This window comes from Salarias fasciatus, chromosome 9, assembly GCF_902148845.1.
Source record: "Salarias fasciatus chromosome 9, fSalaFa1.1, whole genome shotgun sequence".
Lineage (NCBI taxonomy): Eukaryota > Metazoa > Chordata > Actinopteri > Blenniiformes > Blenniidae > Salarias > Salarias fasciatus.
The window spans coordinates 23,912,962-23,935,140 of record NC_043753.1 but is presented as its reverse complement, the minus strand read 5'-3'; the positions used below and the strand labels follow the sequence as shown (position 1 = coordinate 23,935,140).

At 49.9% G+C, this 22,179-nt stretch overlaps 1 protein-coding gene across 1 annotated transcript; it reads left to right on the top strand.

Annotated features, from left to right (window-relative positions):
- Positions 1-2,634: 2,634 nt before the first annotated feature.
- klf6a (Kruppel like factor 6a) lies at positions 2,635-8,721 on the top strand. The gene is made up of 4 exons (XM_030099861.1): positions 2,635-3,110; positions 3,997-4,585; positions 5,332-5,455; positions 6,351-8,721. The coding sequence occupies exons 1-4, from the start codon at positions 3,009-3,011 to the stop codon at positions 6,400-6,402; spliced, it is 867 nt and encodes a 288-aa protein (XP_029955721.1). The 5' UTR covers positions 2,635-3,008; the 3' UTR covers positions 6,403-8,721.
- Positions 8,722-22,179: the final 13,458 nt, after the last annotated feature.

The window sequence follows — 22,179 nt, the reverse complement described above, 5'->3', positions numbered from 1 at the left end:
GAACCGGTTGACATTTCACCTGCTGACAGAACAAGTCTGAAACACACTCCTGAATGGACTTTCTCGCTCTCGAGGCGTCCAGCGAGTCCTGGAGGGGTGTAATGAATGGCCCCATCAGGAGGATGAGAGCAGGGAGGAATTCCTCAGCACCGCCGCCGAGTCCAGCGCCGGGCTCCTCGACCCGTCCCGCCGCCGTACGATCGGATCAGATGCTGCGGACCAGCAGCACAGAGGGCGCTCGGTCGTCTGCAGCAGGAACAACACCGCCGCTCAGCAGACAATGCAGCTCCTGTGTGGAAGCGTTGTTTATCTCATGAGGCCGCGGCGTGCCGGGTTGCCCAGCAACGCCACAACTTACGCAACAGCCACAGGAAGGGGTGGCAGCGTGGCACGCGAGCGCTTCTGCACGGAGGAAATGATAAGAATGGGGCGGAGGGTGACGTAGCCGCGCTGCCAAACGCGTGACGGAATGCTGCTGGAATGAAGCGAGGGAGGACAGCCGGGTGTCGTCAGACGGCGGGACGGATCGTCTCCACGCTGTGAAACTTCAGGTTATTCTCACACTGAGAGAACGAAATCAAAACAAGTTCTACATACCTCTACATTCTACTAAACACATCAACATATTACACCTCTCCAAGGATTGCAATTAATAGTATTGGAAATAAGCTTTTGTGATCGATTGCGTTTGCAGAAACAACACAAACAGGAAGTGGAAGTGGCCGATGCCGGGGCGCCGGAGCGGACCGCACTCCAGACTCCAGCAAAATGAGATCAAGGCGTCCGGGAGATGTGGCAGTAATGGAAATGTGAGAGGTCACCGTGACCTTCATCTTTGACCCCCGCCTACTAAAATCTAATAACTTCCCCTCTGAGTGAGAGCGAGGATGAGAGCCGAATTCCCAGCAGGAATTCTGAGGCTATTAAAAGAGGAGCGCCGCGGCGAGGAGCAGAAGTCACCCGGCTTCATCCACAGTCAACAGAACGTCAGCAGTCGCTGTTCAAATTAACGTCCACTGAAGTGGGCCGAATCTCTAGTTTTAGTTGGGAAAGTACTCTCCAGGCACACGAGGTGAAATCTCTCCCAAAATAACTCATGTGGATTCTGATCGGAAACGATCATGGGAATAATTCAGCTTTAATTTATACAAGATTTTCTCATGTATCATAATAATTAAATTGGGGTAAAACAAACTCTTTAACTTTGGGGAGCTACTGTTGAATATTAATTCTAATTTATGCTCTTTTAAGTGCAAATGAGGTATTTTAAAAAAATCTTTTTTTTTTTACTAATAACAGGCTGCAGTTGTCAGAGCTGTGCTGAGGGCAGAGTACAACTTTGATCTTCTCTGCCTCGCAGTCATAACTCTGAACTCTGAGTTTCTATGAATTCAGTCATGGTGGGAAAGTGAGGGGTGCCCAGTGGTGTAGTGGGAAGCACTCTCACCCATAGAGAGAAGGCTGGTGGTTTGAGTCCAGGCCGGTCTTCCCTGTGTGGAGCGGTACATGGGCGTTCTCCCGCACGGTTTAAACACGCTTTACATGTAACGCCAAACCCGCATTTACATGAAGAAGTGAATATGGACACACAAAATCATACTCGATTCATCAGAAAGAAAACACTCCATGGAAACACCTCTTTTTAAAAGTTCTGATAAATAAAAACAAGTTTGAATACTGTAGATAACAATTCCACAACTCAATGGTTCATGTTGACGGCTCGAGTGGGGAGTTATCATGTTCTCCCTGAGCGTTTGAGGCTCTCAGCGGTGGCCCTCAATGTCTCGTGGTTTTGGATGTGACTGAATGAATGAAGATGATTCATGTAAACACGTCCATTGGAAGATTCTGATCTGGAAACAGATTTAATTTGAAATCATGAGTCAAACATGTGAAATGCAAAACATTCTCAGAGACTGAATCAGATGAACTCAATGGTTCAAACTTCTGCTTCATCGTGGGGTTTAGTGTGTGTTGAGGTTTCCATGTTCTTTCCACAGTTTATAAAGTTTTGACCCTAAAATGCACTGTGTGTGTGTGTGTGTATGTGCGTGTGTGCGTGTGTGTGTGTGTTTCACCCCTACGCTGGATAAAGCAGCATGAAGGGACGTATGGAGAAGTGCGGACACACACTTCCCGTCCAGCCCGTGTCGTGAGCTCTGATAACATGATGACATCCTGCCAGGAGGCGTGAGTCACCGCGTCCCGCGACACGTCTTCACCCAGCGCAACTTTTTCCTGCGCGATGTCAACACGCGCGCATCACCAGGGTTACGGCCGCGGCGCAGAGTGCTGCTGGTGACAAAGTTAGACACACAAACCGAGAGTGAGAGAGAGGGGAGAAGCGTTTCGGCTCACATGCGCTGTCTGTGGCTGAAACAAGACAGAAAAAGATCGCGAGCGCAGCGGCGGGTTATATACATGCCTATAAATAACCGGCCAATCAGCGGACAGCCACTGGGAGACGAACGGGCCAATAGGAGGCGAGAATGAGCCAAATTAAGCGAGTGGGCGGCCCTGATTGGTCGGCCGTGATATCATTTGCGGTCCCCGACGCTGATTGGCTGCGAGGCGAGCGGGGGGCGGGGCCGGGGAGTCGAAGGGGGGGCAGGCGTCGAGGTTTGAATAGGGAAGTTTGCAGAGCGCAGTTGTTCCCCGTCCAGTCCGGTGCAGTGTTTGCAAATACCTCGAACCAGAGAGAGGAGAGAGAGAGCAAGAGAGAGAGCGAGAGAGAGAGAGAGAGAGAGAGAGCGGAGACGGGAGAGGAGGGGGAACTGCTGCTGCTGGCTGAAGGAGGATACCGGACTCTGCTCTGCGTCGCCGCGGCTCCACACTCGGCTCCCCGCTCGGCGCCGCTCGGGAACTCGCTCCCTTCTCCCCGCTCTTCTCCCCCCCGGCTGGCTCTATTCTTTTTTTTTTTTTTTTTTTTTAATCATTATTCCTTCTCGATCTCAAAGTGCAGCTAATAAATTCCACACAGCGACCAGCCTCTGCAGAAGAGACCAGACATGGATGTTCTACCCATGTGCAGCATCTTTCAGGAACTTCAGATAGTTCACGACACGGGCTATTTCTCCGCCTTACCGTCTCTGGAGGAGTACTGGCAGCAGGTGAATATCAACTTCCTCCCTTTTTCCACGCAACTTTTCCAAAACATTAGCCTTAGAAACACGGGCGTCCATTCATCGTGAAGTTTGGCTGAAGTGGATCAGTGTGTCAGTCTGACAGCTGGAGGAGGAGACGGGGAGTCATTTCCCTGCTGAGGAAGCGCGACTCATGCACGATCATTCAAATCAACCGAAAAAAAGAAAAAAGAAAAACCTCTTCCCTGTTAAATCATTCACTTTGCGAGTTCACCCTCTGTTTGCATTTGAATCCACAACATGTCAGCTCATTCCTGCTGGCTGGAGGAGACAGCAGCACAGCTGGGGAACATCAGGCTGCAGAAGCCTGCAGGAGAAGTATTTATTCTCCATGTGTGCTGTCAGTGTGTGTGTGTGTGTGTGTGTGTGTGTCTATCCGCTGTAGTGTGTGACAGTGAGGAGGAAGGATGTGATTGCATGACAGTGGTACGCATGAGGAAAAGCAGCTGAATGGCCCCCCTGGTGTTGTGGAGCAGGAGGGGAAGTTGTGCTGCCTTCCTTAAAAGGACAGCGGCGTTCGTGCAGTGAGTCACCGTGGAGTGGCCAAATGACAGCGCACGTTTCGTGAGGGGCCGATCGGTGCTTCTGCATCCATCCACATGTGTTTATTCACATCGTTCTGCAGATCCGGTTCTTGTTTCCCTCCTCATTATGAAAAAGCAGGAGTTTCCCGGTCCGTGCTCCCCGCTGTAAGCATTCCACAAATATTACACCACCCGGAGCTTACTGGGAGCGTGCACATGCATGATTTAAAAGGATTTCCCTCTCAGCGGCAGCTTTGCGGGTGTCTCTTCGGGGCCGCTCCGGCTTGTAATTCAGCCGCCGCTCACTGCGCTTCTCTCCCCTCTGCCAGACATGCCTGGAGCTGGAGCGCTATCTGCAGAGCGAGCCTTACGTCTCCACCACCGACCTCAAGTTCGACGGCCAGGAGGACCTCTGGAGCAAGCTGATCCTGGCCTGCGGGGACAAGGCCAAGGCCGAGTCCGACCCCAAGCTGCCCTCGGCCCACGAGGAGGACAATCAGGACAGCCAGCTGCTGGACAGCAGCAGCGTGAACTCGGACGCCAGCAGCGAGGCCTCGGACAGTTCTGAGGAGCTCTCGCCCACGCACAGCTTTACCTCCAACCCCCTGGGCTCCGTCCTGGTTGGCTCTGGACCTTTTAGCCCGTCTGTCATCAGCACGCCGCCGTCCTCCCCGGAGGCCACCTCGGAGGCCGGCGGCGCCATGAGCGGCTGGGTCGCCGCGCACGCCGAGCTGCACCTGCCCGTGAAGATCAGGAGCGGCGGCGGCGCGGCGGCGAAGGGCTCGGAAAAGACGGGACTGATCTGCGGGGACGCGTCCCCGGACGGCAGGAGGCGGGTACACAGGTGTCACTTCAACGGGTGTCGCAAGGTTTACACGAAGAGCTCCCACCTCAAAGCACACCAGCGCACTCACACAGGTGAGACACACACACACACACACACACACACACACACACACACCTCCATCTTCAGCACCGGAAACGCCGCCAATCCCGCCGTAATGGCGTCGTCTGGCCGTTGTGTAATGTAATTAAAGCCCCGCATTGCACGATGTCCTCAGCTGGAGCGTTAGCGCTGCATGGCTGGATACCTCAGCGGTGACCTAACGAGTCAGGAATGTGACTGACTGAGCCAGAGAGGGGGAGGAGGGGGGGAGGGGGGGGTAAAAGGACTTCAAAACAGATTGAGTTTCACCATGGGAAAGGGGTGAATGGGCCCGGGGGGGGGCAGCCCCGGGGGCAGCAGCTGGGAGGGGCTTCGTTTCAGATCGGCAGCGTGAAGCTGCACGTGTCGCTGTTGTTTCCAGACATTCCACACATTCAGGAGCTGGGTTCAGGTGGAAAACAAACGGCGGGCGGACAGGCGGACTACAACCTGTCGTCACGCCCCCCCCCCCCCCCCCCCCCCCCCCCCCCCCCCCCCCACACACACACACACACACACACACACACACACACACACACACACACACACACACACACACTGCCCCGGGGCTGATTGATTACGATTTATTTAAATAACAACAGCGCAGGGCCGACCGGTCGCCTGGACGCCCGGAGCCAGAACACAGTGCCTTCCTGTCTGTGTGTGTGTGTGTGTGTGTGAGTGTGACTGTGTGTGTGTGTGGTCATGAGCTGACCATTCTCCCGCCCCCCCCCTGCAGGTGAGAAGCCGTACAGGTGTTCGTGGGAGGGCTGCGAGTGGCGTTTTGCACGGAGCGACGAGTTGACCAGACACTTCAGGAAGCACACCGGGGCAAAGCCATTCAAATGCAGTCACTGTGACAGGTGAGCGCCGCCGCCGCCGTCCGCCGGGAACGCCGCCGCCACCATGGGGATCGGGCTCCTCCCGCATGACGCGTTTCATTCAGAAAGCCAGAGATCGGAGCTGGACTGACTCGAACAGCCTGCTGATGTTTGATTTTTAACTGATTGGACTCAGCAGGAATCTGATGGTTTGATTTTATTCAGCTCAGCTGTTCGTGACTCAACATATTTCTTACGATGATGCAGCCAAACTAACGTGAAAGCTTCTTTATTCTTTCTGTCTTTAAACCAGTTATTTTGTAATTGGACAGAATTTATTTCAACATGTTGCACCAACGAATTATCATTCGACACCAGCGTCAGTTGCCTGTAATTTTACACCAGCATCTTCAATATGACTTGACACCTGCTTCAAAAATGTGTAATTTTACACCAGCATCAATTACCTGCCACGTCAATCGCCTGTAGTTTCACGCCAGCATCAGTCACTTGTAGTTTATCCCCAATCTCTCTTGACTCCTGCTTCAGATGTTTGTAATTTGACTCCAGCATCAAGTGTGACCAAATATTCCTAAACCAAAAACCACTTCCAGTACTTGTAATTTAAATTTAGATTTATTTTTACATTTTTTTTCTGTGATGTCATGCAATGATGTCATTGTTGCTTGTAGTTTGACACCAGCATCTCTAATATAACATGATACTTTCCTGAAATGTAGATTTGACTCCAGCATCAGGTGCCTGTAATTTGACCCCAGTATTGAAGTTTATGACGAACCCAGGTCCTTCGTAGTGTTGTGTTTTTGTTTCTGTGTTTTAGAGTATCCTTATCTTGGTTTTTTTGGTTTCCCTGGTTTCCCTCCGTCACTGACCGCCTCCTCCTCCTCCTCTTCCTCCTCCTCCTCCTCCTCCTCAGGTGTTTCTCCAGGTCTGATCATCTGGCTCTTCACATGAAGAGACACATCTAGAGCAGGACGAGCACCAGCCAAGCAACGCCGCAGAGGGGAAAAGGTTTCTTTTCTTTTTCTTTTTTTTTTTTCTTTTTCTTTTTCTTTTTTTAAAGAGGAGAAAAAAAAGAGGCCGCCGTCTCGCTCGCGCCCGTCTCTTGGTTGAACTGTCCCAGGGCGGAGTGGTGGGAGTGTGTTCCAGCCAAAGCATGCCGTTTTGCACCATACTGAAACCCAGTGCCTCCGGGACCTCTCTTTGGAGAAAGGCGCTCTGAAGGTTGTCTGTTGCAACAAGAGGACGAAATCGTGGATGAGGATGTTTTTGAACGAGAAAGACTTGTGACACACACACACACACACACACATAAAAACAAAAAAAGAAAAAAGAAAAAAAAAAAAGGAGAGGACGGCAGAGAGTGCGTGGGGCGTGTGTGTGGTGCATGATGTTTTGGGAACATCTCCCGGACAGCTGATACACTGGTACTTTACAAACCTGTCTGAGGCGAGCATGTGTGCACTGTGAACGAGTGAGTGAGGGTGGCGGCCCGGCCCGCCGCAGACCGGCAGGGGAGGGGGAGGGGTGCCGGGCCGGCGCCGACGCCGCCGTCGCCGTGGACTGAATGGGTTTCTGGGGGCGGGGGCGGTGTGAGGACGGGGGGGTCGGAGGCCTCGGGTTTGGGGGTTTTCGGTTGGGTTTTTTCGTCATGCGTCTCCTTCTGGTGTCACTGCCCAGGGAGCTAAACTGCCCGCCCCTCCTCGCCCCCCTCCCCTCCCCTCCCTCCCTCAGTCACTGTATGACCGGAGCTTGTTTTGGTGTTTTTTGGTGCAGCTACTAAATGTGCAATGTGTTATGTAGCCTGGTTTATTATTTTTTTACAAGCTACAAAGCTCATTTGTAGTCCAATTGTATAAGCTGTGTGCTTAGAGGTATAACACAACTATCCTATAACTTCAGTATCATAGACAGGTGTTGCATGGTTCTAGGGTTTGTTCATTTTTCTCTCCTGTTTCCACTGTAGTCAGGACTGCAAATAGTTTCAATAAAAGTGCAGCTAAAATGCGAACGGTTAAATGTTACAATATTGTACATAAAGCCTTGATGATTTCCTCCTTTTTTTATTTCAATTTTTACAAAAACATCATGGGTTTGCGCGTCATCCCGGCTGGAGATCTCACCCGCCGCTTCGTCACGCCGCCGCTCCTCCTCCAGGACCGGCCCCTTCACACACTTTGGTTTTCTATCTAGTAATGCACTGTTGGCCTGAAATGGTGCCTTATGCAAGTGACGGTGCCGGGCGGGGAGCGCCGCTTTCCGGCTCCCCCGGGACGTCACACTCGCCGTCTGGGTGATTCCACAAGCTCCATCAAGGCTCAATTACAAGTCGCACCTCCTCCTGAAGGGAAATATCCGGCGCTTGACCGTGTGGTTCAAACCTTATTCGACTGCCTTTTTTGTTTTTTACTTCATTTTTGACTCGCAGCACCAAATTGACTCAATTGGAAGATGTAAAGAAACGCGCTGTACGTTTAGAGCACTTAATTTCATTTATTGAAGATGTTGACTACTGTGTAGTATGTACTGGAGTCCATCTCATGAGGTTCACAGATGTCTGGAAGCGCCTTCTTGTGCCCGTCCCCCGCTGTCACCCCCCTCCCTCCTCGCCATTCCGGAGAAAACGCTAAAGATTTATTGTAATTAACAGGCTGCAGTCGGACAGGCCTCGCCTTGTACTGCCTCTCGGTAATGAATTGCTAAAGGCTTTGTTGGCATGGAATCTGTCACAGACTGCTGACGGTGTAGGTTGCTTATTGACCTGTCTGGGGAGCGTTGTTTTAGCCAAGCTGCAACAGTATTATAGAAACCACAGGAGCCGGCGAGGGGGGGGGGGGGCGGGGGGGCTACGTCACGTCAAGCGTCCGTGGAAATTCGCCAATGAAAAACTCCTATTAAAGTCATTTTCGGCCTCCATTCTGGGACGTATGGATTTCGGATGACAGGCGTGCGGGGGGGGGGGCGGGACGGGTACAAACCGAGGCCGGCGGCGAGCGGCGCGATTCCCAGAGATAATTGAGCCTTGATTCAGCCTGGTAGTTTTTGTTTTTCCTTTGCTCGCGCTTCCATCATCTCTTCATCCCACGTACACACAGCTCTTCTGACACACACAGCTCTTTGTTCTCAAAACTGAATCTTTGTATGAAAAAAAACGGGGAAAAAAAAGAACTTTTGTAAAATTGTTATGTTTATGCTTTATGAAATTTTTATTTGAAATTGTTTTGCAAAATTGTTATATTTCTGTATGAATGTATTTTTTATTGGAATAATAAGAAATTCTTATCTGACTTTGGCTTGCTTCTGTGGTCTCATTTGTTGGTTCTTCCTCAGTTTGGCTGGTTATCGTCGGAGCTTTCTTTGTGCCGTCTGTGGGAGGCTTGCAGCTTTGAACCTTGACAACGATCCGCTGTAAACGTCTGTTCAAGAAGCGTTTCGTGCTTTGAAATCGATGGTCGTACGCATGAAAACCGCAAAAGCCTGTAGTGCGTTTATCAGGCTAGTAGTTAAGTTAAAACCAACAGCACCAACAAGAAGCCCACCATGCTAACCACGCCGTTTTTAGCATTTCTGCCATTTGCATTAAAAAAAAAAAACAGTTTTCAAAGCATGAAACTTTCCTGAAACACACATACAGAAATGTTGTTCTCACTTCAGATGCTGTAAACGATGCCTCAGTATCAGGTGTAAGAACGAAATGTCTCTCCTTATGCAGATGATGGTGGAGTAAATGTTCCCTTATTGGAGAAATGCTGTTGCAGTCAAAAGCGTGAACACTAATCCTCTATTATTTATGTCCATCGGCTTGTGCAGGAGAACTATTGACTTGTGATCCTGGCGGTTCTAGATGGAGTTTGCAGTGACTCCTAACAGCATCCAGAACGCAGCAGAACTTTACCTTTTTGACTTGAAACAGCCTTAATCTGTCAGTCTTTATCCATTTCCCAAACACTGGCTGGCCTAAAGTCTTCCTCGCTTGTCAATATGAGCATGTAAATCCTCTTCTCCAATGAGCAAATCGCATCTTTGGAAGATCACAGAAACCTGACGCCCCCCGTGGCGGTTTGGATTCCCTCTCCGCTCCACCCAGAAAAAAAAAAGTTTCAGCGATTGCAGTGCTGAGAACGACTGACTGCTCTCTCCTTAGAGCTAGCTAGCTCTCATCAAAGCCGTATAAATAATTTATCTCCATCTCTTGCAGCCCATGGCATTTAATTAGAGAGCCGCTTTTATACATTTGTTAGATAATTACTCTACTTGACACAGATAATGATACAAAACAGCAGTGGATAAACCAAAGAGCCGAGTTTAACTCACAAACCAACATGAAAATAAGATGAGAGGGAGAGAAAGGGGGAGAAAAAAAAAACATGGCCGTTCTTCTTCTTCTCGGCTCAGCTTGTGGTGTTGACCTCGGATGGGCAGGGAACTTATTAGCACCTCTGATTTGCAGTGAGAGCCCTCTGGTTCTCTGAAGCAGGCCTGCTAATTAAGCTGGCTGTGGCGCCTCGCAGCTTCGGAGTGCTGAAGTGTTGTTTTTGCCTCAAAATACTGCAACGAGCCTTGATCTCCCAAAACTGCTGTCCTGCTTGATTTGTCAACTCCACGTCTTCCCGCCGTGGATAATGGAGGCTAAAGAGACGCGGCGGAGCGAGACGGGTCGGCCCACCCACGCCGCCCGTCCAGGAAATCCCTCAGCCTCACGTTCGGGGTGCCGGACTTTGAAGGCGGAGTCCGAGCCCCACAACACAGCTGGATCCTCCTCTCGTGGACCGTCAAGGCTAGAGTTTCTCGTAAATGTGGCGCTGAGGCTGCTGGTGTCCTCGGACGTGTCCAGAGAGCGTGTCCTCCTCGTTTGCTCCCACGTCGATACTGTAACTGAGACGCAACCTCCGAGGACTACTGGAAACAGTCCGTCAGTTCGAGACGTCTCACGTCTGATCTGTGGTGGCGAGAACACAGAATGGCAATAATGCAGTTTAATCAGAGTCCTCCGGAAGAGCAGATTGGAGCATTTTCAAAAAGTTGCACTTTGGGAGCGGTTTTCATACTGTTGCACTTTCAGTGAGTCGCTCCCGTTGTGGTGTGAACGGCGCCTAAACTTGGCCCTTTGTGTGAGTGTGAGTGTGAGTGTGTGCGATTCGCCCGAAGCCGGATGGATTGACGATAGAGCTTTTAATCCCCATTTCTGCTGGTCCGTGCAGTTTCTTAGCGGTGTGCAAACACTCCGGCGGTGCAGCTGTGTGTGTGTGTGACTGATCATGGAAAGCATGTTGAGATGGTTGAAGCCAGACATTATCTACTCCTGGTGTGAGTCCGCTTGTTGTTTTCCGTACTGCTCTTTCACTTCTACACTGACAACAGAAATATTCTGCTTTCTTGTGAGTTTTGTGGCCGCTGTAGGTTCTCCTCAATGGATCTGAAACCCCCTGTGCCTTTAAATCAGTTGAATAGAGACTGAAATGTTTGTGGTGAGCCGAAGCCAAAGCGTTGCCCTCCTCGGGCTCTTTCTGTCAGAATATCATGACAGGCTTGAATTATAACCAGGAACTGCAGTTTAGGCCCGGAGATTGGAGCGGAGTCACCGACGAACGCGTTAATAAAACCCAGAAACGGAGGCAGGACTTGTGCGAGCGTACCTGGCACGAGCGAGACGGTGCCACCGTTTACTGCGCCGCCGAGCCCGGCTGGAATCAAACACGTACTTTATGCGTGAGGAGGAGAATACGACCCTGCACGCTCTCTGAGAAAAGTCTGCCCACGCTTCTGCCAAAAGAACAGTCCCAGCTCCCGCTCACTGCACAGTGTAACCTCTGAAAATGAAGATTAAACGAGTAACGCTCCTGCTAAGAATAAAAAGTTGACAGAACTGAAAGACGCTTCCTGCACAACGGCGTCCAGATCACCAGAGATCTGCTATTTACCAGGATTTCTCTAATAAAGACCACATCTACTTCACCGTCATCTGGAGCTTCTTGACTCCATGACGTCGTCGAGCCGTCACGCCCTACGTACTTCACCTTTCATTCTGCGCCTCGACAAACGTCTACAGTAGATGGAGGCTTTTATCTTCCATTCAGTTATGGAATATTGTGTGATTCCTGGCCATTGAGGGTTGACAGTGAGTTTTCATTGATCCCAAAGACAGTGAACATCAGTTTTCTGTTTGTTGAGACTGAGTCCAGACCAAGCCTCCAGAATCCAGCCTCCAGATCAGAAGTGTGAGCTTACGGCTCACACAATACACAGCTTTCCACAAGAGAGACACCAGCAGGAATAAATTCTTCTTAATCGGCCTAACAACAAAATATCAAGTATTTCTATTGTGTTTTGAAGGTTTCTTGTGCTTCACTGTGGCACTGGGGGAGGAGGAGGAGGAGGAGCGTGCTCGTCACAGTCATTTCAAAGCTTTCTTAGGTCCATGTCAGCTGTATCGGTGAATCTCAATGAATGTGACTATCTCTCACCACGTAATTGCAGCGGGATTACTGTTTTATCATTCCCTTTCAAGCGGAAGGCCTTCCAATTGTGGATAGTAAAATAAATCATTATCCAAAATTGCTGTGAAATAACAGACGTGCTGCAGGAGTGAGAGATTGCCTCGCCTGGGACTCTCTCTGACACACACACACACACACACACACACACACACAGGAAAATGGACTGTGATGGAGGCACACAGTGAGTTAAATGAGGGGAAATAATAAGGAAAGAGGAGGTTATCAGGCTGTGAGCCTGGTTCATTCAGCCAGCCAGACTGCAAGTCATCACATATGCAGACTTTACTCCAGCGTCAGGGCTTTCTCTCTCTCTCTCTCTCTCTCTCTCTCTCTCTCCCTCTCTCTCTCTCTCTCTCTCTCTCTCTCTCTCTCTCTGTTAATGGAGTCTATTAGGCCTGGGCTTGTAGAGGAAATAGGACTGAAATCAGAGGTCGCTGACCCTCCTTTATGTTGCTGGTTTTGGAGAGCCACAGTCGTCACCACTGTACAGTAATCACCATCATCACCGGCCCCATCATCATCATCATCATCATCACCACCACCATCATCATCATTGACGCCTGACTTGCGTCGTCATTCCCGTTGCGATCCCCGCTGTCGCTGCTGGTATCAAACCCCGGTGTGCCTCCCAGCGTCTCCATCTCCCCCCTTTAAATAATTCAGATCTGCTTGAACACACCCCCACCATAAATTAGAGTCTACACCTAATTACCATGTTGCAATTAGCGGAAGAACCGAGAGAGGATCTGAGAACACCGCGCAGACAAAATGTGCCAGATTACATGTTTATTTTTGCATTAACCAGAAAGTGAAGCTGTGAAGAGCTGCGTCTCTTTCAGCCTGTCACAGATGAGTGGGTGAAGCTGGAGGGTGACTCCCACAGTGACCTTGTGGGGAGAACTCGCCGTTCCTGAACGTCACGCCAACAAGTAGCCGCGGTTTCATAAGATCTGGGTGAAAGGATTAAGACTCGAGCCGTTATAAAGATCCTCCTGAACAGACATGCTCTTGACACTGGATTAACCTTCACTGGCGCTCATCAAAGAACTTCTTCTTCCTTTTCAGAGTTGAAACCGTCACGTTTCACAGATGTATTCTTTTATTTCACTGACTATCTTCTATAAATAGCCTTGCTTGGTTCAGCTGCATTTTCTTTTTTTTGAACTTGTGTGAGTTTGATGTGTACTTTGAGTGCAGGATGGTTAAATGTTGTGCATCTGGATGTGCAGAAGAACGCTTTACTACTGCCGCAGTGCTCATGAGCCGGAGAGAAGCATTCAGAAAGCTGCATTATCCCTGTTTGCACTGAGTTTTTAAAAAGTGCCACTTTGAGAACTGTTTTCAAAAAGTTGTGTTTTCAGCGTCGTCGTGTAAACAGACCCCAAAAGGCAACCTTGACTTAAAAACTGTTTTTTTCCTCCTCTAACACCCAAACATCAAGCTTACTTCCCGTTTGTTTGATTCAGGTCCCTGTTTTTGGATTGTTTTCAGGAGAACAGAGCCAAATGGTTGAAACGTGGTGTAACTGTTGCGGCGGTGACATCCAGCGCTCCGGCGTGGATTCGCAGTGTGACGGACGTATCTGATGTTTTCCTCCCGTCGCTGTCAGCATGAAAGAAAGCGCGGCTGTCCAGAAGTGTGAAATCCCGTTTCATGGAATCACAGGCGTCTGTGCAGCCGCGCCGTTCAAGAAAAGAACAAACGGATCTGTTCTTCTGGGACTTTAATGAATATAGCATGAACCGCTGGTGCAGCTTGTCTCCAGGAAATCGCCATATGTTCAGACTGCAGCGCCGACAAGGCAGCAGCCCTGCCTCCCTGGTTTCTACATGCCGCTTGGTGGATGGAGGCGTTCGCTCACAGGAGAGGGTTTAGCTCCGGGGGGGCAGGTAGGGAGTGGCTGACACGTGTTTTACCCCTGGGGGGGGGGGGGGGGGCAGCAGCTGTGTGTCGCCGCCCAGGCCTCCTCCGTCCCGCCGGCCCCAGCAGACCCCTGTAATGGACTCCACCCGACGTGGCTCCGCCGCCGCTGATACCGGTTCTCCTGCAGACCCGCCGCCCCGGGGCGCTTCCCCGGCGCGACGCCGAGCTGCAGCCAAAACGCCGAGGAAGACAGGAGAGACCACTGGGAGGGGGCTCCGGGGCTCGCCAGATACGCTCCGGTGGCGGTGTCGCAATCTGTCAGCCTGGTCGCCCCGCGGATCCGCCGCCTGTGGACTTTGGCGAAGAAGTTTGGTTGACACAAGACTGTTTGTGTCAGGAGCTGCTTTGCATTTCAAATCAGAACACTTTCCTCCTCTCCAGCTGGCTGCTCCTCTCTTCTTCTCTCATGGATAATCATACTTTTGATTATATTGTGTCAGAGCTGACCTACTGACTGCTGATCATTATCAGCAGAAATAGAGAATGATAATGATCACAAACTTCTGATTAAATGCTCCAATAAAGTCTCTTCCTGTTCTTTTTGATTTCAAAAAGAAAAGATGAACATTTGTTTTAAAAAAAGAGACAAACGAATCAGTCCTGCTCCCGTTCAGCCTGAACCTTCAGTTTAAAGTCTCTGAAAATCATATTTAACGTATCAGCAGTCATTAAACTGAGCTGTGCTGACAGGTGAGTGGCAACACAATCACTGTGTGTCACTGAATTCATTTAGATTTATATTTCATACCGTTTCAGTTACAAAAATGTACAATCAGACAATTAAAACTGAGAAAAAACAAGACACTCCAGTTAAAACACTACAAAATATTTCTTTGAGAGGAAAACAGAAGTATGAAATGTTCGTAATGCTTCATCTTCCTCTTTAGCTCGTCTTATTTTATCTAATACTAATATTTTATAAGATAATAATTCATCATTTTGACTGTCATGTATTCTATTTTATTGAATGTGAGCCTGAACATAACAACATCTACTGATGGACTTTGACTTCCAAGAACAGAAACCAAACCCGTCTCGTCTTCTTGTGTTTGAAACACCTTTCAGTGACAGCGGCGTGTTTCTGTCCTCGTGTCGTCTCGCCGAGACTCTCCTGATAAAGTCACACAGGTCTATTAGAGCCCTGAAAGCCAGATGGTGTATGAATCACTTCAAATCAAATAATAAGTGAAACCCTCGAAGCGCTCAGCTGGTAAATAGACATGTCCGTGAGCGAGTCCTCCGACGGAGACGCCGTGCGGCTGAGTGACGGCGGAGGCTCCGGGTTCAGCGCCCGGTCTTCACAAGGCGGCACACGAGGTAAATGAGTCCATCTGAATACAGATCCGGGTCAGAGCGGGTCGCCGTCATGAGTGTCTCTGTAATTAGATTCAGTCTGGGAGTCTCTGGCTTGTGTCAGTCCGGCTGGAGAAGGGGGGGCGGGCCCAAACGACAGCGCTGGCCTCCGGAGCCCGGGGTCGAGCGGTCAAGACGAGGTGAGGACGGGCGAGAGCGCGGTCCCTCGTAATGGTCCCCGGCGTGGCCGTGCCTCGGTCCCTGCCCTTTCCCGCTCTCATTACGGCATTCCTGGCGGGTCGCCGTTCTGTCAGAGCGACGCGGCGGCGCTCGGCGGCTCCAGGCTCTCTAATGAACCCGGTCGTTAAGGACCCGTCGCGCTTCTCATCTACTTGTTGCTATGTTGCAACCGAAATAACTGCCTGGTCACCGCTCGCCCCGGCTTCAGCCGGCGGCGTGACGCCGCTCGCCGAGCGAGGGGATTTTAATCTGCGGCTTTCGTGGAGGCAGGTGTGATTTCCAATTCCTCCCGTGGTTTTCTAGCTCGCAGCGCAGACACTTGTTAGTTGGAGTCAAGGCCCGAGATGCTTTGAAAAGTCCCTCTCCTCTCTTCCACAGGTTAACAGCGTGCATTTGCATTAATCTCCATGACAACTGCCTCCTGACGGCGCGCTGCGCCTGCCAGGGAGGAGAAGAAAGGCGGCGGCGGCGGCGGAGAGATGGCGATAGCCTCGTGACAAGATGTATTTTAATTTCACACTTTGTGAATATTTTCGCCTCAGACTTGTACTGTTATGCATTCCGCTTTGGTCGAATTGCAATTACTGTGTGAAAAGATGAGGTCGCACCGCGTCGGCCGCCTTCCCTTCTTTGAATCCATAAACGTCCATTTCAGCTCCGGCTTGGAAATCCAGAAAAATCAAGCGTACCGATTTTTTTTTTTTTTTTTTTCCCCACCATCCATTTTTCCGTTTGTGCTTATCATGAGCTGGTGCAGAGTGTGTCCGGCTCTCCAAAGATGTAATCAATCGGTTTTACTCAATAACTAATTCAACATTCATCAGTAGTTTTGTCACTTTAACCTATGAGTGAAATACTGAGCCTCTAAAAATTACAGCTGTATTTTAGGGATGGACATACCGGTCTGTGTTTAGCCCTCATTCAGGAATCGGCTGTGACACTTTTTTCTCCCTGAGTAGCAGTGGAAAACTGAAGAAAATGCTTTATAATAGCAGAGCATCTCCTATTCATCTCTCCTGATCAATGCTTCAGGCTCGTCTTATTGAGCGATAATGAGCTTTTACTGGTTCAGGAAGAACGAATCGACTAACAGTAGTTTATGTTGGTTCATCCTTTGCGAGTGTCTGCATGCAGCACAGGGTTTATACGTGATGATAGCCAAGTTAAGGAACAAAGTGTCCTCTTCGGGTTAAAAATAACACTGTGGGATGTTAAAGCACTTAGTAGTTCTGCTCCAGGCTAAATTAAAGGCAACAAGCCTGAAATGAGGGATTATGAAAGGTGAGGCAGAGCAGATACTGAACTCAGGAAGAGGACAGTCTTATTCATCCATTCAGATTTAATACTGGGAATCATTCGGGGGAAAATAACCACTCTGTAGAGACGGCTGGGACAGGGACAAGAGCTTCTCTATTAAATCGGTGGAAGAAGTGTCGTATCAATGAACCCATAACAGCGAACGTCTACAGACCATCACAGGGCAAACATACAGAGACAGACTGGTACAAAGAGCCAATTTCAGGGTCAAATGCTTGTTTTTTGGACTGTGGAAGAAAACTTAGAGAAAACTCAGCCATGCTCGGGGTACACATGCAAACTCCATACAAAAGGGACGGGATTTGAATCCTTGACGTTCGAGGTGAGAGCTGGAACCTCTCCCTAATAGAGCCGGCATCTTGCTGAGTGAAGCCAGAAGACGTTCAGACCAGGAGGCGAAGGTTCTCAGGTCTGTTCTGGATTCCACCGTCTCCTCCGACACTCTTTCACGGGTTCCAGTCGCATTTTGACACTCTCTTCACAGGAGTTCCTGGTCCCAGGTCAGGAGCCGTTCGGCTAAGCCCAGTGGAAATCCACACTTCCAGATACATTTAGATCATTTCTCTCTCAGAATCAGAACGTTACATCCAGACTTTCATGCCCGTGAGATTGGTGTGTCATCTGCATAAAGGCGGAAGTTAATGGAGTGTTTCCTGATAATATTCCCTAAAGATACCAACAAATCTAAAGAATCTATTGTGAAAGCCTCTTCCAGAGATAAACTGTACTTGAGATAACCGTGCTTCCTGACACTGCGGACTTGAGACAGTAATCGCTGCTTTAACTTCTCACTCAGTACCAACGGCATTACCACTGAGCAAACAGTCTCAAAAGTCAACTTTATTAAATAATTGCATTCTGCCTCTCCCTCTCTTTATCACAGGTATGTAAATGGAGCCATGTTAAGTCAATCATAAGGTTTTTATGCGTTTGATATTTACATTTCACTTCATCATCTCCCATTAAAACCCGAGGCTACGGAGGAAGAGGGAACGCTCCTGCGGAATATTAATCCTCCTCTCTCTCCACCTCCATCTCAGGAATTAATTTTGCAATGCACACCAGCATTTCTTTGCACTAGACCCTAATTAATTTTTGGTCACACTAATTAATTATCAACTGGAAGAAGAAGAAAAGTGTGGAGAGGATGGGAAACACTGTGGTGTCTGACGACGAGGGGAGGAAGAGGAGATAAAAAAAACGAGCAGAATTAAAAAAGCAGACGTTGCTGCGGGTGTCGGAGGCAGAGGTTGATGTACATGCTAAACGGGTGTAGTTGAAGGTGGTTGTTTCCATTTGCAGAGGCTAAACTCTCTGAACTTTTAATAAACTGTGGGAAGGCTTTATTGTCATTTTAAATTGCTGGCATCATGTTGCAGCATTACATCCATATTAGAGGAGAAATTGAGGCGCTTTATTGCCATTTAATGTACCCTCCATATATGCAAATGGTGCTCGCAGCACTGTTGGGGGAAAAAAAAAGAGAGTAAATGGCAGAATGTGTGCGCGGGGAGAAAGGGCACGCACTTTCTATTTTCAGCAGACACGTTATCCGCCATATTTCAAAGATTAATTGCCGCTCCCCGAGGAAAAAGACATCTGTCCCCCAATTATTGGAGTGATTGTTTTGTTTTTCCAGCTTATTCGGCAGGTCAAAGGGGTCCTGTAGTAAAATCTAAACGAGCCGGGCTGCGGCGGCCGTCTGCGGCGCATGCTGATGCCGCCGCTTCGGAGGCGACGCGCAGGAATGCTAAAAGGCTCCATAACCCTGGAGCGACTTTGGGGCTCATGGCGGCTCCTCTCCGGGACGCCGCTCGCCTCCTCAGTCAGCAATCCTCACATCTCCTATTTTGGGGATTTTGCATGTTTTTCTCTTACTTGATGACCTTTTGATGAGAGAAGGATTTACCACTGCGGTGATAAGATATTTTTAGAGGAGGAATTTGCTGGTTTTTCCTCCCGACTTGATTCCAAGAGAAATGTTCGATCTCATGTCACTTCTGGTGAATAAGATGGAAAAATGCAATCCCTAGGCGTGTGGTGAGTTCACAGGGCTGCGCAGTGGTGCAGTGGACTGCACTGTCGCCTCACATGGAGAAGACATCGATGGCTGCATGCAGTTTGCATGTTCTCCCTGTGCATGTATGGATAATGTCTGTACGCAGATTAAAACTGGAGGGAATGAGCTGCTGTCGGCGAGAGGAGGAAAACAAGTCTGTCTCTTCTTACAGTGCAGGAGGCGCTTCACCTCCGCCGGTTCCCACAGTGTGTGTGTGTGTGTGTGTGTGTGTGTGTGTGTGTGTGTGTGTGAGCGCCGCGTCACGTCCAATAAGCGCAGCAGACGGCCAACAGGTTACTTTGCATTTTAATTATGAGAAGGTCGGGCCGGCGTTTGCTCGCCGGTCTTGTGCTCCGTGTGATTAAACATGCGCCGGACGCATAATTTATGGAGCGCGGAGGACGCTTTGACCCCGCCGCCGACCGTACGATCGCTCAGCCGCCACGTAAATAACCGGTCGCTGATTTATGGCGGAAAGATGAAAGCTCTGGAACAAAAAAAGAAAATCAATGATGCATGTTTAGGCAATGTCATTAAATGTGCTTCTTTGAAATTCACTTTGTTTTTTGGCTCTTTTCCTCCAGCTTTTTGCTGCAACGGCGACTGCTGTGTTTCCCGCCAAAGGAAACAGGAAATGGGCAGAGAGCACATTTCCCACAGTCAACTCACTCTGATGTTTCTAGTTTTCTATCAGAAACTCTTTTTTTTATCCCCACAGAGATGAGATGCACCTTCACGTGGGTTTATGTTCCTCAGCTCCAGGAATTCCACAGACTCTCCCCTCCGCCGCCCTTTATCCTGAGTTGATTTCCCATGCAGCACTGCTCTAATTCACACCGCCGCTCTCCGCTCAGCCTGGCTCTGCTCCATCACATCCAGTTCTCAGACTCTCTTTTCCTCCCCTATTTGCATACTGTAACACAGCGGGGGGGGGGGGGGGGGTAACTTTCTCACATGGGAGGCCAAACACTGTGACATAATTGTTTGGCACATTATTAACACTCGCCGGCTGTGAATGCGGCCGCGCCGAGAAGAGGGGGGGCGAAACAAGAAGGGCAAACGCGAGGAGGAGCCGCCATCAAAATCACGCTTTCCCATGGAGGAAGCGGAGTGTCCTCGGCTCGCCGCGCTCCGAGCCGCCTTGCTCTCTGGCTCCGGGCCCACTCCAGTCATTGTCAGCCAGCCGGGCTCTCAATGACGGTAATCCAGCGTCGCTGCGCCGCTAATGGCGCTCTTCAGGCCCGCTCTCAGTCCGCAATCAGCGGCATCCTTCAGGAGGCTTGGAGCGGTGGAGGTGATGACACCTCCTCCTCCTCCTCCTCCTCCTCCCCCTCCTCTGGAAAACCCCCGGTGATGAGCTGATTTCCGTGAAGCGGCTCAGGTGAGCCGCCGGTGAAAGCTGTAGTCACTCCTGTCCACTTCACCGCTGCTGTCTGTGTGGGAAAAGAGAATCCGTTTCTTTGTTTCACTCATTTCTGCAGAATTCAAGAACACTAACTGCCATTAAACAGATTAAAGCAACAGTCTATTTTTTTAAGGAACTTTTGATTTGCTGCTGGCTGCTGGTTAGCGTGCGCGGTAACGCGGCGCTCCGCGGGGGGAACGGCTGTCCGGGCTGCAGTCGAGGTCCGAAATGCCTCCGCGGTATGTAAATGCGGGAGAACTCGTTCCCCTCTCACACTGACATGGAGCTCAAAACTTCCTCAGCTCGTTCAACTGTGTGGAAAATGACAACGTGCCAGAGAAGCACTTTTGGCATGAATTTAAAAAAGGAGAGAGACTCTAAACACTCCAAGGTATTCTGAGCCCATTTATCTGCCGTTTGTTTTCCAGTCATGGATGGAACATACCGGAGAAACAACAGCCTAGTTTATATTTTAATTAGTTTGCCGCCGTTGCATACACAAATCACCGCTCTGCCAACACGCCGCCGTTAATGGATCCCAATAAATGAAATGTACATTTTGAAAAGCGAGCAGGCTCGCTTCCAGGATGAAGGCCTAGTTAATCACGGACGGACACTCGCTCACTGATTCCTCCATCAAGTCCACCTCTGACGCCGTACTTTGCTTCTTCCGCTCGCCGCCTCTCCATTTGCATGACAGACTTCATGCGAGCGGCGTCTTCCTCTTCCTCCCCGACGCTGTTTGTTTTCGTGGGTACACATCCTGTTGTTTTGTTTGGAGGGTGTAAAGGTCTTTGGGAGACGGAGACAGCCGTATCAACCCTGTTTAGCATAAAGCTTGTGGCTGGCCCCCGTCCGCCGCCTAATGAAAAGTCGGAGATAGGCCGTACTTGTCATGCTCGGCTGGCCCTGTGATCGGCAGACTGTGGACAGTTACTCCGCTTGCATGCCAATTAATCTCAGCCTCTGAATTTCCCACCGCGTCTCCGTCTCGCCCGCCGCTGAAAGTCTGGAGGTTTCTCCGCTCGGAAAGCAAACGGTCATCAAAACAAAGCGCGCGGAGTTTTATGTGCCCGGCGCAGACTTTCGCCGGAGATTTTTATTGCTGAAGCGCAGATTGATTCTGCTGAATTCACCGGGCTTGCTTGCTTTAGATATGGACATTAGAGGGTAATGGTTTTATTTAGCTGCAGATAAAATACGGCGGCGGGAGTCCCAGCAGTGCAGGATTACAGCTTTCCACGGACTGTTAGCCGCCTCTCAGGATCATATTTTCCACCTTTTGATATGGTGCATTGGTTAAAGGGCACATTCAGCCCGTATTAGCATGCCGCTCAGGCAGCCGCTCGACATTATTATTCTCTTTTATTTATGTGTCAAAGCAGTGGGAGGAACCTGGACGGCGGCCGGGGCTCGAACGCTGCCGGCTCCGTCTCGGCAGACGTCTTTAAACGGCCAGCCATCAGCGTCAGGGAGCAGATAAAGATGGATTTCAGATGAAGATTCATCGGGCGAAAACAGACCTGAGCTTGCTGTTTTCTGGGCCCTCATCGCTCATCGCGCATCATCTGCTCCGCGCTCACACCCAAATAAATAACATTTAGAAAAAGACGAGAGAGGGAGAGGAATCAGAAAAGTTCTCGTACAGCTATTTTACAAATCAACAAAGCCCATTCATCATTAATAATAGACGCGTTGGCGAAGCTCGTGAGGCAAGCCGGGAATCCAGGTTACAATTTAGGGGATAAATATTTCATCGCGAACATCTGTCTGTATATTCTGTGCCAGCGTGTTTTTTTGAAGTTGTTACAAATGAACGTCAAACGGAAAAGTGAGTGAACAAGCCGCCGGGGGACGGGAACAAAGACGTGGCGGCGCTGCGAGGAGCGAGCGAGGAAGGGGGGGGTGGGGGGGGGCAGAAGACGAACAGCAAACAATCTCCCTCCGCTCGTCACACACAGATTAGGAATGCAGTTTGGTGGACTTTACAGTGACGCACGGAGAGCAAGGA